Raw genomic sequence first — 14,542 nt, 5'->3', positions numbered from 1 at the left:
CTACCATAGACCACTAAACACACTGCACATGTATGGTATGTAACTGTCCACAAAGTATTTGCACTGCTCATTACACACTTATTTGCACTGTGACTGGTTGCTGCCAACTTCACTACCTCCCACACTGAAAGCTGTATATTTTATTACTTGCTCTTATTGGTAATGTTTTATTTCTTCTGGTATTTTTGTTTTTGTATTTTAGTTTTTTATACATATAATGCTATTTAGTTTTAGTATTGATCTTGTGCAATGCGGAAATGTTACTGGATACCTTGAATTTCCCTCTGGGATTAATAAAGTATCTAGCTACCTACAGTGGCGCTTGAAAGTTCGTGAGCCCTTTAGAATTTTCTATATTTCTGCATAAATATGACCTAAAACAACATCAGATTTTCACACAAGTCCTAAAAGTAGATAAAGAGAACCCAGTTAAACAAATGAGACAAAAATATTATACTTGGTCATTTATTTATTGAGGAAAATGATCCAATGTTACATATCTGTGAGTGGCAAAAGTATGTGAACCTTTGCTTTCAGTACCTGGTGTGACTCCCTTGAGCAGCAATAACTGCAGCTACACGTTTCCGGTAACTGTTGATCAGTCCTGCACGCCGGCTTGGAGGAATTTTAGCCCATTCCTCCGTACAGAACAGCTTCAGCTCTGGGATGTTGGTGGGTTTCCTCACATGAACTGCTCGCTTCAGGTCCTTCCACAACATTTCGATTGGATTAAGGTCAGGACTTTGACTTGGCCATTCCAAAACATTAACTTTATTCTTCTTTAACCATTCTTTGGTAGAACGACTTGTGTGCTTAGGGTCGTTGTCTTGCTGCATGACCCACCTTCTCTTGAGATTCAGTTCATGGACAGATGTCCTGACATTTTCATTTAGAATTCGCTGGTATAATTCAGAATTCATTGTTCCATCAATGATGGCAAGCCGTCCTGGCCCAGATGCAGCAAAACAGGCCCAAACCATGATACTACCACCACCATGATACTACCACCACCATTTTGGTCTCATCCGTCCACAAAACATTTTTCCAATAGCCTTCTTGCTTGTCCACGTGATCTTTAGCAAACTGCAGACGAGCAGCAATGCTCTTTTTGGAGAGCAGTGGCTTTCTCCTTGCAACCCTGTCATGCACACAATTGTTGTTCAGTGTTCTCCTGATAGTGGACTCATGAACATTAACATTAGCCAATGTGAGGGAGGCCTTCAGTTGCTTAGAAGTTACCCTGGGGTCCTTTGTGACCTCGCCGACTATTACACGCCTCGCTCCTGGAGTGATCTTTGTTGGTCGGCCACTCCTGGGGAGGGTAACAATGGTCTTGAATTTCCTCCATTTGTACACAATCTGTCTGACTGTGGATTGATGGAGTCCAAACTCTTTAGAGATGGTTTTGTCACCTTTTCCAGCCTGATGAGCATCAACAACACTTTTTCTGAGGTCCTCAGAAATCTCCTTTGTTCGTGCCATGATACACTTCCACAAACATGTGTTGTGAAGCTCAGACTCTGATAGATCCCTGTTCTTTAAATAAAACAGGGTGCCCACTCACACCTGATTGTCATCCCATTGATTGAAAACACCGGAGTCTAATTTCACCTTCAAATTAACTGCTAATCCTAGAGGTTCACATACTTTTGCCACTCACAGATATGTAATATTGGAGCATTTCCCTCAATAAATAAATGACCAAGTATAATATTTATGTCTCATTTGTTTAACTGGGTTCTCTTTATCTACTTTTAGGACTTGTGTGAAAAATCTGATGTTGTTTTAGGTCATATTTATGCAGAAATTTAGAAAATTCTAAAGGGTTCACAAACTTTCAAGCACCACTGTAGCTAGCACACACGCATGCACTCAGAGCTGGCTGGCTCAGCGGGGCAGCTCGAATCCCAACTTTGCGGTCGTTTTTTTTTTTTTTAACTCTCAAAATTAAAATTTTTATTCCCATTTATGCAGCCTACAAGAGTCAAGGATGGAAATGCTATCCACTCAGAAATTTATTTCAAAATAAAGGTTCTGTGTATCTCCTTTAAATATTTTCTGAAATTATATTTACAAGTTACATTGCCCTTAATAGGTATCGTATAATTTGTATTTTAGGCTGTTTTTATTCAAGTATCACTATTATTATTTTTTTTTTCTGTGATTTGAACTGGTTTAAAAATATTTGACGTCACTAATGACATCTCATCTTTAACATACATACTAGGTCACTGAAATTACAGGTAATTAATTTATCTTCTGAGTACGCAGACCTTGAACAAAAAACTTTTTAGAATCCCATAAAAGTGACCACAAACATTTCGTGTTCCTTATTTACTTGTAATTTTGTATTATTTTGTTTGGTCTGTGGCAGTAATCATGATTAAATAAGGAATAAAACCTGATGAGGTGGCGTTATACGATTTAACACAAAGTGGAGTTACTATTACTGGTATAACTATTGATTATTTTCCAATAACAGCATCTCCTAAAGTGTTCCTCATACCACAGCAATTTGCCAGTGCGAGCAATTTTTTATTTGTGAACGAATAACACTCTTGATCCATTTTATCACTCGTTATGTTTAATGTTGTAGAATGTCTGAAAAACTAGTTAATTTGCTTCTGTTACTGAATAAAGAATGTTAGAGCAGCAATAATCAGTCATCGGTGTCTCGGTTTTGTAGTGACTTGCAGTGTACGAGTTTAAACAAAAAAGTCAAACCATTTTTCAAGGTTACTCGAGGATGCCAAGCTAATGAACTTTTACAGTGTTTGTCCTGTTTTGTCGAATTACAAGCTGGAATTAAAATGGATTTTTGGAGGGTTAGCACCATTTGATTTACACAATATGCTGACAATTTTAAAAGTGAAAATTGTTTTGTTGTGACACAAACAATAATTAAGATGAAAAAACAGAAATCTGGAGTGTGCCTAAGTATTCACCCCCTTTCATATGAAACCCCTAAATAAGAGCTGGTCCAACCAATTCACTTCATAAGGCCACCCACCAAAACTCCCAGACTGGGCAAGGAGGGCATTAATCGGAGATGCAACAATGTGTTTACCAAGGATAACGCTGAAGGAGCTGCACAGCGGAGATGGGAGTATCTGTCCATAGGACCACTTTAAGCCGTACACTCCACAGGGTGGGGCTTTATGGAGGGGTGGGCAGAAAAAAGTAATTGCTTAAGAAAACGTGTTTGGAGTTTGCCCAACAGCATGTGGCAGACTCCCCAAACACATGGAAGAAGATTCCCTTGTCAAATGAGCCCAAAATTGATCTTTTTGGCCGTCATGGGAAATGCCATGTGTGGTGCAAACCCAACACCCTGAGAACACCATTCTGACAGTGAAGCATGGTGGTGGCAGCATCACACTGTGGGGATATTTTTCATCTGCAGGGACAGGAAAGCTGGTTAGGACTGAATGAAAGATGGATGGCACTAAATCCAGGGCAATTCTGGAGGAAAACCTGTTTGAGTCAGGCAGAGGTTTGAGACTGGGACGAAGTTTCACGTTCCAGCAGGACAATGACCCTCAAAATACTGTTAAAGCTACACTGGAGTGGTTTAAAGGGAAACATTAAATGTCTTGGAATGGCCTTGTCAAAGCCCAGACCTCAATCCAATTGAGAATCTGTGGCATAACTTGAAGATTGCTGTACACCAACGCAACCCATCAAACTTGAAGGAGTTGGAGCAGTTTTGCCTTGAGGAATGGGCAAAAATCCCAGTGGCTAGATGTATTAAGCTAATAGAGACATACCCCAAGAGACTTGCAGCTGTAATTGCAGCAAAAGGTGGCTCTACAAAGTATTGACTTTGGGTGGGTGAACACCGATGCACACTCTGGATTTCTGGGGTTTGTTTTCATCATCTTGTTTGCGTCACAATAAAAAAAACAATGTGCACCTTTAAAATGGTCGGCATGCTGTGTAAATCAAATGGTGTTAACCTCCCAAAAATCCATTTTAATTCCAGTTTGTAATGCAACAAAACAGGACAAACACCAAGGGGGATGAATACTTTTGCAACACACCGTAAGTACTTTTTTAAATTACTCCTCTTCGGCCCTGGTCACATGACAGCTCGCGATAGGTTTGTGACTTCTTGGTGATGAAAAATTGGTAGTATCGCCAACAATCGTGCAATGCATGGCAAATGTTCTCTGACCTTCGTGAGTTGTTTATTGGTGTCTCTCTACCTTGTACATGGCCAAAAACATCACAAAAAAAATTTAATGTATGTATTGAAATTTGGTGGCCATGTTTTTGTCAGCAAACTAAGCGGCGAATACTTGCAGATGGGTTTAGGAATATTTCCCAAAGCTCCGGGAACCTTCATCAAGCCTCTTGAGATGCATTTTTCTCAAATCCTTTTCCCCAATGCTCATGGGAGCCTGGTCAACACAGCAGCTCAGCATAGCCTAACCTCTGCCAAGACTTAAAAAGTGCATTTACATTTGGGGATCTTTCGGAGTGTGTTGTATGCACTCTTGTGACCCAGTCATTATGGGAAACACCTGATGCTGATTTGAGCACAATCAGCACATGCATATAAGTACGCTGTTTTCACAAAGGCTTTGCAAGTATTCTGTTAGGTATGTGGCATTAGATGGATGTAAGTGCAGGAAGAGTGTTTATTAGCAGGTGTGATATTTACAAAAACAAAACGTGAGGCAAGGTCATAGTAACAAAACGCAAACGAAACCAAAAGCCGAGAATTTAACCGGAGGCATAAACATGGCTAGAAGCGAACGTGACCGTGATGATGATGATAATACTACGCGAAGTCTTTGTGAAAACAGCATCCTTATACAGTGGTGCTTGAAAGTTTGTGAACCCTGTAGAATTTTCTATATTTCTGCATAAATATGACCTAAAACATCATCAGATTTTCACACAAGTCCTAAAAGTAGATAAAGAGAACCCAGTTAAACAAATGAGACAAAATATTATACTTGGTCATTTATTTATTGAGGAAAATGATCCAATGTTACATATCTAGGAGTGGCAAAAGTATGTGAACCTTTGCTTTCAGTATCTGGTGTGACCCCCTTGAGCAGCAATAACTGCAACTAAACGTTTCCGGTAACTGTTGCTGAGCCTTGCACACCGGCTTGGAGGAATTTAGCCCATTCCGTTGTACAGAACAGCTTCAACTCTGGGATGTTGGTGGGTTTCCTCACATGAACTGCTTGCTTCCAGTCCTTCCACAACATTTCCATTGGATTAAGGTCAGGACTTTGACTTGGCCATTCCAAAACATTAACTTTATTCTTCTTTAACCATTCTTTGGTAGAACGACTTGTGTGCTTAGGGTCGTTGTCTTGCTGCATGATCCACCTCCTCTTGAGATTCAGTTCACAGACAGATGTAGTGATGTTTTCCTTTAAAATTTGCTGATATAATTCAGAATTCATTGTTCCATCAATGATGGCAAGCCGTCCTGGCCCAGATGCAGCAAAACAGGCCCAAATCATGATACTACCACCACGACGTTCACAGATGGGATAAGGTTCTTATGCTGGAATGCAGTGTTTTCCTTTCTCCAAACATAATGCTTCTCATTTAAACCAAAAAGTTCTATTTTGGTCTCATCCATCCACAAAACATTTTTCCAATTGCCTTCTGGCTTGTCCACATGATCTTTAGCAAACTGCAGATGAGCGGCAATGTTCTTTTTGGAGAGCAGTGGCTTTCTCCTTGCAACCCTGCCATGCACACCATTGTTGTTCAGTGTTCTCTTGATGGTGGACTCATGAGCATTAACATTAGCCAATGTGAGAGAGGCCTTCAGTTGCTTAGAAGTTACCCTGGGGTCCTTTGTGACCTCGCCGACTATTACACGCCTTGTTCTTGGAGTGATCTTTGCTGGTCAACCACTCCTGGGGAGGGTAACAATGGTCTTGAAGTTCCTCCATTTGTACACAATCTGTCTGACTGTGGATTGGTGGAGTCCAAACTCTTTAGAGATGGCTTTGTAACCTTTTCCAGCCTGATGAGCATCAACAACGCTTTTTCTGAGGTCCTCAGAAATCTCCTTTGTTCGTGCCATGATACACTTCCACAAACATGTGTTGTGAAGATCAGACTTTGATAGATCCCTGTTCTTTAAATAAAACAGGGTGCCCACTCACACCTGATTGTCATCCTATTGATTGAAAACACCTGACTCTAATTTCACCTTCAAATTAACTGCTAATCCTAGAGGTTCACATACTTTTGCCACTCACAGATATGTAATATTGGATCAATTTCCTCAATAAATAAATGACCAAGTATAATATTTTTGTCTCATTTGTTTGACTGGGTTCTCTTTATCTACTTTTAGGACCTGTGTGAAAATCTGATGATGTTTTAGGTCATATTTATGCAGAAATATAGAAAATTCTAAAGGGTTCACAAACTTTCAAGCACCACTGTATGTGCATACTAATTAATTGTACTCAAATCAGCATCAGCTGTTTCCCATAACGACTGGGTCCCAAGAGCACACGTAACTCGCTCTGTGAGCGAGCTGCACCAGGCTGAAGTGCACAAAGGAATGACAGTCAAGTGTTCGCCTGCTGCATGACCACAACTCTTAGCTCACCTGTATATCGCCATGCATCGCCACCAAAACGCCTCATTTTCATCGATAACCCATCGCGAGCTGGAGTGTGACCGTAGCTTTACCAGATGTTTTCATCTGTAGTGTCTAAAGCATTGTTGGTACTAACTACAGTTCTCTTGTTTTGTGTAAAGTTTGTGGAGCTGATAGGTGCCCTATTAGCCATCTGTTGCATGATCTTCCTCGGCTTTGCTGACGATGTGCTCAACCTAAGATGGAGACACAAGCTGCTGCTCCCCACTATGGCCTCGCTGCCTCTCCTCATGGTCTACTTTACCAACTTCGGCAATACCGTCATAGTAGTTCCCAAACCGTTCCGAGTCCTACTGGGGATGCACCTTGACCTGGGTTAGTTGTCTCTTCTCTGTTTTCAGTGTGTATCGTATACTGTAGCGCCTACATTAACACACAGTACTCCTGCAACTCGTCTTGTGTATCTATACTGTTTAATATCCGAAAGGGCTGCGATGTATGTTGTCCTGTTTTCTTAACCTGTGCGTTTTTCAGTGAAAGTATAAGGATTTGCCTTCGCCTTGTCCTTCCAGGTATCCTGTATTATGTATATATGGGAATGCTGGCTGTGTTCTGCACGAATGCTATCAACATCCTGGCTGGGATCAATGGCATCGAGTCCGGGCAGGCCCTCTTCATCTCCGGCTCCATCATCATCTTCAACGTCCTGGAGCTCAATGGTGAGTCCTTGGCTTCGTATTGCAACAACCGAAGTAGCCATTAAGGAAACGAGTTTAGTTTGTAAAACACAATTATACCGGAGTAACTTTGGTGTGTCTGTCGTAGTCTTATGACTAATATAACATAACTATTTAACACGAGGATGGAAATGAAACTATAACAATGCCATCATCAAGAATAGAATCAGCATAGTTACTATAAGATACCATCGAAAATCTGTGGTAGTGTCACTGCTAAATACCGTATGTAATAAGCATTGTTACTATAATTCACTATAGCATATCATCGTACACCCGTAGTCAACTAGAAGGGCGCTCGGAGAGCGCAGACCTCCATCGAGGACAATAGTCGACTCTAATATAATATGCAAATCCGAAACCACAACAACTTTATACAGTGCCTTGCAAAAGTATTCATCCCCCTTGGTGTTTGTCCTGTTTTGTCGCTGTACAAGCTGGAATTAAAATGAATTTTTGGGAGGGTTAGCACCATTTGATTTACACACCGTGCCGACCATTTTAAAGGTGCACATTTTTTTTTTTTTTATTGTGACACAAACAATAAGATGAAAAAACAGAAATCTGGAGTATGGCTAAGTATTCACCCGCTTTCATATGAAACCCCTGAATAAGAGCTGGTCCAACCAATTCACTTCATAAGTCACATAATGAGTTGATTAAGATCCACCTGTGTGCAATCAAAGTGTCACATGATCTGTCACATGATGTCTGTGTAAATCAACCTGTTCTGGAAGGACCCTGACTCTGCAACACTACTAAGCAAGCAACATGAGAACCAAGCAGCACTCCAAACAGGTCAGAGACAAAGTTGTGGAGAAGTATAGATCAGGGTTGGGTTATAAAAAATATCCCAGACTTTGAATATCCCAGGGAGCACCATTTAAATCCATTATAGCAAAATGGAAAGAATGTGGCACCACTACAAACCTGACGAGAAGGCCACCCACCAAAACTCTCAGACCGGGCAAGGAGGGCATTAATCAGAGACGCAACAAAGACACCAAAGATAACACTGAAGGAGCTGCAAAGATCCACAGTGGAGATGGGAGTATCTGTCCAGAGGACCACTTTAAGTTGTACACTCTGCAGAGTGGGGCTTTATGGAAGAGTGGCCAGAAAAAAGTCATTGTTTAAAAAAAAAAATCACGTTTGCAGTTTGCCCAACAGCATGTGGCAGACTCCACAAACACATGGAAGAAGATTCTCTTGTCAAATGAGCCCAAAATTGATCTTTTTGGCCATCATGGGAAATGCCATGTGTGGCGCAAACCCAACACCCTGAGAACACCATTCCTACAGTGAAGCATGGTGGTGGCGGCATCATGCTGTGGGGATATTTTTCATCTGCAGGGACAGGAAAGCTGGTCAGGACTGAATGAAAGATGGATGGCACTAAATACAGGGCAATGCTGGAGGAAAACCTGTTTGAGTCAGCCAGAGGTTTGAGACTGGGATGAAGGTTCATGGTCTAGCAGGACAATGACCCTCAAAATACTGTTAAAGCTACACTGGAGTGGGTTAAAGGGAAACTTTTAAATGTCTTGGAATGGCCTCGTCAAAGCCCAGACCTCAATCCAATTGAGAATCTGTGGCATAACTTGAAGATTGCTGTACACCAACGCAACCCATCGAACTTGAAGGAGGTGGAACAGAGGAATGGGCAAAAATCCCAGTGGCTAGATGTGCTAAGCTAATAGAGACACACCCCAAGAGACTTGCAGCTGTAATTGCAGCAAAAGGTGGCTCTATAAAGTATTGACTTTGGGGGGGGTGATGCTTGGCACACTCCCAGATACTCCAGACATACTTATGCACACTCCAGATTTCTGTTTTTTCATCTTAATTATTACACTAAGTAACTTTAAAAACGCACATTTATAAAACTTGCTGAATTCGTGCTGAGTTTATCTCAAGAAGAAAAGAAATATATCACAATGGAAAAATAACATCGTTCCGCCCGAATAAGTTCCAAATCTGTGCTCAAATCAGAATTTAAGGGAGTTGTACTCAATAACGTACAATATGACTCGGGTAGTCAATGACATGGACAGGCTTTAATTTTCAAACAAATTTTGCATACACTGTACACACACAGTCTTGCCTATAAATACCCGGGGGAAATGATGGGAAAATTGTTATTATTGAAGATGCCACGCCTAAGCCAAAATCAACGTGAACACGTGCGTGCCGGAAGTACACAGACAGAGGTCGCCCGGCACTTCGGTGTTCATCATTCGACCATTTCCCGTTTGAGTCAGCGTTACAGACAGACAGGGAGCACCAGGGATCGTCCACGCCCTGGTCAGCCTCGAGTCACGACGCCAGTTCAGGATCAGCACATCAGGCTAGCTCACCTCCGTGACAGTTTCCTGACACCCTCAGTCACTGCTGCTGAGACCCCTGGACGACACAGACCCAGAATCTCCAGCATGACGGTCCGAACATGGACCAACTGTCACTTTGAATTTTTTTATTGTGAATTAATTCTTGAGTTTGACAATAAATGTCCTTTATCGATGTTTCAAGATGTGTGTGCATTACATACAATATCATAAATTTCAAATATATGCATGGATCTAAAGTGATATTGTGTTGAATTCCATTGTGCGTTTTTAAAGTTACTTAGTATATTATTTTTGTTACAATAAAAAAAACATTGTGCACCTTTAAAGTTGTAGGCATGTTGTGTAAATCAAATGGTGCTTACCCCCCAAAAATCCGAAATGGGTATCCCAGAGGATTGCTGGTACTCATGAATGTGCATCTCTACATTGGCTATATTTCCTCACAGCTGAAATTTACTGCCAACTATTCGATTTTCAGATGTATGGCAAATGCCATATCTCGCAACGTTAGTGAAAAATGAAAATAAATTAATAGATCTGCTCGTGGACTCAGATCCGCTCCAAAATGTAATGGGCTCTTCCTTGGCTCATACTACACCCTTCCACCTAGTTTCATGGAAATCGGGTTGGCAGGTTTTGCACAATCCTGCTTACAGTCAGATAAACAGATGAAGAAAAACCAACATGTTGAAAACATAACCTTCTTGGCAGTGGTAACTCCTAGGAATTTCTGTAAGGGAGTAGACACAGAGGAAAATAATTTGATTATTGAGCACTTTGTTATAGTTATAGAACATAGAGAACATCTTGTCATCCCTTTTTCTATACAAATAGAGAACATGCACCGATCAGTCATAACATATCACTGACAGGTGACGTGAATAACATCGATTATCTTATTACAGTGGTACCTGTCAAGGGGTGGGATATATTAGGCAGCAAGAGAACAGTCAGTTCTTGAAGTTGATGTCTTGGAAGCAGGAAAAATGGGCAAGTGCAAGGATCTGAGCGACTTTGACAAGAGCCAAATAGTGATGGCTAGGACCTTTCTGTTTTACCCAATGTTAACTTTTTTCAGCAGTTTGTTCCCCAGTAGCTCTGTGGGATTGGGCCATAGGGGCTAGCCTTTGTGCCCCATGCGAATCAATGAGCTTTTGACACCCGTGACCCTGTCGCCGGTTCACCGGTTGTCCTTCCTTGGGCTACTTTTGGTCGGTACTAACCACTGCATATCGGGATCACCCCACAAGATGTGCCGTTTTGGAGATGCTCAGACCCAGTCATCTCGCCATCACAATTTGGCCCTTGTCAAAGTCGCTCAGATCCTTACACTTGCCCATTTTTCTATGGAATCAATTTTGTGCCAAAATGTTCATACAATACTTTTGAAATATCAAACAAAAACGACAAATCAAAATACAAAAAAAAGTCAATTTTTTTAGACTGGCAAACAAATTATTCGTGTAATCGTGCAAAATGTCAGTCTATTACTCTTCAGAAACCTTTTATTTTTGTTCCGCATCTTTCTCGGTTTTGTTTGACGTAATTTATTTTGGTTGCGATTCCAGCTTTCTCGTTTGCGCTCCCTGACTTCTTGCTTGCAGTTTTGGCACAAACTTCACGTGTGGGTGGGCTGTCCAGGAATGCATTCCCATTGGGTAACTTGTGTTTGACTGACAGCTACGCTCAGCCATTCCCCCGAAGCTGTTGTGGCCATTTCATACTCTGATTTTGTACTACTGCAACACATACAACACATTTGTCCCGTACTTAGACTTTGTTGAATTAATTCAATATCATAGTCGCCACTGAAGTCCACTCGATCCTTGTTTACCGTCAATGGATCGGTCACTCGTCAAACAGTCCGCCAGAATCCGAGTAGGGAATGGCCGCAACAGCCTCCGGGGAATCGCTGAGCGTAGCTGTCAGTCAAACACAAGTTACCCAATGGGAATGCATTCCTGGACAGCCCACCCACACATGAAGTTTGTGCCAAAACTGCAAGAAAAAGTCAGGGCCCGTTTACACGAGGACGCTGTCGGGTAAAAACGACTAAATATTTTATCGGAAGTGCCTTTCGTCTACACGGGGACGGCGTTTCCGAGGCTGAAAAACGGAAAAAATTGAAAATGCCTTCCAGAGTGGATAAGTTAAAAACCGCCCCCGTTGCATATCCGTCTAAACTACCCAATACGCCAAACTCTGCTCGGATCTGCTCACGTCGGGTACGCGTTTACGTCATATACTGTACATGCCAGCCCGGGAAGTAAGAAAGTAAGTAAAAAAGTAAGAGCATGTCTGATTACATCGATCCAACGGACCTTCAAGCTGCTCTGGCAGCTTTAATAAACGTCCAGGAGTCCTTCGAACATCTATACCGAATCTGCACATATACCGTTAATGAACAGAGGCGGGTATAGTATGCTCTTACTTTTTTACTTACTTTCTTACTTACCATAGCCAGAGTAGTCAAAGTTTTCGCAGCGCAGATGTGCAGATCAGACAAGACGGAAGACGTTGCGCATGCGTGCAGACATAGCGGAGGTCTTTCACAGCACCACCTAGCCACCTGGCATGTACATCCAATTGAATTCCACACATTTATGCGTCACCGTATAGACGCAGATTTCCTCCTTGAAAACGGTCGTGTAGACGCGGAAAAAAGTGAGAAAGAAAACGGACTTTTGCGTTTTTGTTTCAGACCGTCCCTGTGTAAAGTGGGCCTCAGGGAGCACAAACAAGAAAGCTGAAATCGCAACCAAAATAAATTACGTCAAACAAAACCGAGAAAGACGCGGAACAAAAATAAAAGGTTTCTGAAGAGTAATAGACTGATATATTTTGCACGATTACACGAATAATTTGTTTGCCAGTCTAAAAAAATTTACTTTGTATAGAGATCTTGCAGTCACGTGACCGGAAAGTACACAACCGCCATCGTGTCGGTCAAAAACACCGCTGAATACTGCTGCACTCGTGTACAGAATGGATCAATTTCAACCGACGGACTACACGGCTCATTTTTCTAATGAACAGATAACTAGATATATGTCTAAAATAAACTATCTACAGATTAGTGACCCTTATGGCTTTCTGGACGGAGTTTTCACGACCGGATTTTGAACTGCCAGCGGAATACCTGGACGTGTATGATTACCTCATCAACTTTCCCTCGCTGTTCAGTGGTGAAGCACTGCATGCTTATAAATCTCTGGACAGTTTTCTTTACAGAAATTCAGGATTTGTCAGCGACTCAGATGTGGCATCTTGTAAACAAAAAAATGATCCTCACTGGATGGGTAAGTCACTTAAGTATTGAGTATAGCACTGACCAGCCGATTATAGAATAAGGTAATTCCAAATCGTCCGTCTTGTTTACATGGATCTGGCGTTGGAGAGGTAGAGGCTTGGCAGTGGAGATTTGAGTGGCTGTTTTCTGAGCTTAGTCAACAGGCCGGCTCTGCCTGTAGCCTCGCTTTTGCTTTCGCTCCCGGCGCTGCCTCCTTCCCTTTGCTTCCGATAACAATCCACGGAGACCCCGCTGGTCTCGCAATCTGGTCTCGTCCGGAATGTCGTGCATGCGATGGAAATCGCTACAAACCGTCATTTTCTGCTGGAAACCAATGTCCAGTAAGTCCATACGGTTGTAGTGGATATTGAAGTCCGGTACAGACGAACAACACGCAAAAACACACACAAAAAACATAAAAACTGTGCACAGGTAGGGAGAGCTTGTAGCCGCAGCCATTGTAGTAGAATTGTATATAGTAGGGTTTTCCAGAAGAAAAGGTAGAAGTAGAAGGCGGAATATGCCGTTTGACCTACAAGATGGCGTCTGTCACAATCTGGATCGGCTGTGACATCACATGCAAGATCTCTATTTTGATTTGTCGTTTTTGTTTGATATTTCAAAAGTATTGTATGAACATTTTGGCACAAAATTGATTCCATGTTTTTCCTGCTTCCAACACATCAACTTCAAGGACCAACTGTCCTCTTTCTTTCTGCCTAATATACCCCACCACTTGACAGGTGCCATTGTAATGAGATAATCAATGTTATTCACTATGCTTTTTGTGTCTTAACTCACTGAGGTTATGTGAGCATAAAAAAAAAAACAGTTCTCCGGTTCAGATCTAGAGCATGCGCGTAACCGGCTTCCTTCCACTTCCTACCTCCTTACTCGCCAGAGTCTACACTTTGCTCACAAGTCAAATTAATTAAAAGTAAAAGCGTCATGGCCTGTTTAACAAAAGTGATCAGTATGCATATTCTGACACAATTGGCAATTTGCTACTCTTGCTGTTGTTGTTGCTGTGTGAGTAAACACTTTGTAGAAATAATGAAAAACAAATTCATTGTGAAGGTAAAGCAGAAATCCTTGCTGTTACTGGCACAAACCGACGCTCATTCTAATCCATTATCGTTTCTAAAGTAACATAACTGTCACTTTTATGATTGTTCGTCCGCATAATAAACAGACTGGTAAATACTCCTCCTCGAATACAATTTCAGTTGTAACCCATCTGTTCATGTGCAGTCTCTCCTGCATACTCTCTTTTTTTTATCTTAATGCTGTTGTATCATAAAACCTCAGCAGGATGCGTTGTTCAGGTATGAACGTATTTTACCGAAATAATCTAACATCCACTTTATATTCCAGGAGACTACAGAGATGACCATGTTTTCTCTTTGTACTTCATGATCCCGTTCTTTTTCACCACTCTGGCTCTCTTCTACCACAACTGGTCAGTTTGATATCTTTTCCTGTTTCACATTTATCAGATGTATCACTGGGTACAACTGCATCCATTTTATTTTGGTACAGAACAGATAAAGGAAGTCCAACTTTTACTGTTTACGCCTACATT

General features: G+C 41.5%; 1 protein-coding gene across 1 annotated transcript in view; it reads left to right on the top strand.

Moving 5' to 3' along the window:
• The window catches only part of dpagt1 (dolichyl-phosphate (UDP-N-acetylglucosamine) N-acetylglucosaminephosphotransferase 1 (GlcNAc-1-P transferase)), a 44,048-nt gene that overhangs the window by 12,942 nt on the left and 16,564 nt on the right, over positions 1 to 14,542 (top strand). Inside the window, exons 3-5 of the mRNA XM_060913421.1 lie at positions 6,748 to 6,961; positions 7,159 to 7,305; positions 14,335 to 14,419. Coding sequence (XP_060769404.1) covers positions 6,748 to 6,961; positions 7,159 to 7,305; positions 14,335 to 14,419 — 446 coding nt within the window. The remainder of the gene's footprint in view (positions 1 to 6,747; positions 6,962 to 7,158; positions 7,306 to 14,334; positions 14,420 to 14,542) is intronic.

Source organism: Neoarius graeffei, chromosome 28 (genome assembly GCF_027579695.1).
Source record: "Neoarius graeffei isolate fNeoGra1 chromosome 28, fNeoGra1.pri, whole genome shotgun sequence".
Taxonomy (NCBI): domain Eukaryota; kingdom Metazoa; phylum Chordata; class Actinopteri; order Siluriformes; family Ariidae; genus Neoarius; species Neoarius graeffei.
The sequence above is the reverse complement of the archived record's forward strand: the minus strand, read 5'-3'. Positions and strand labels throughout refer to the sequence as shown.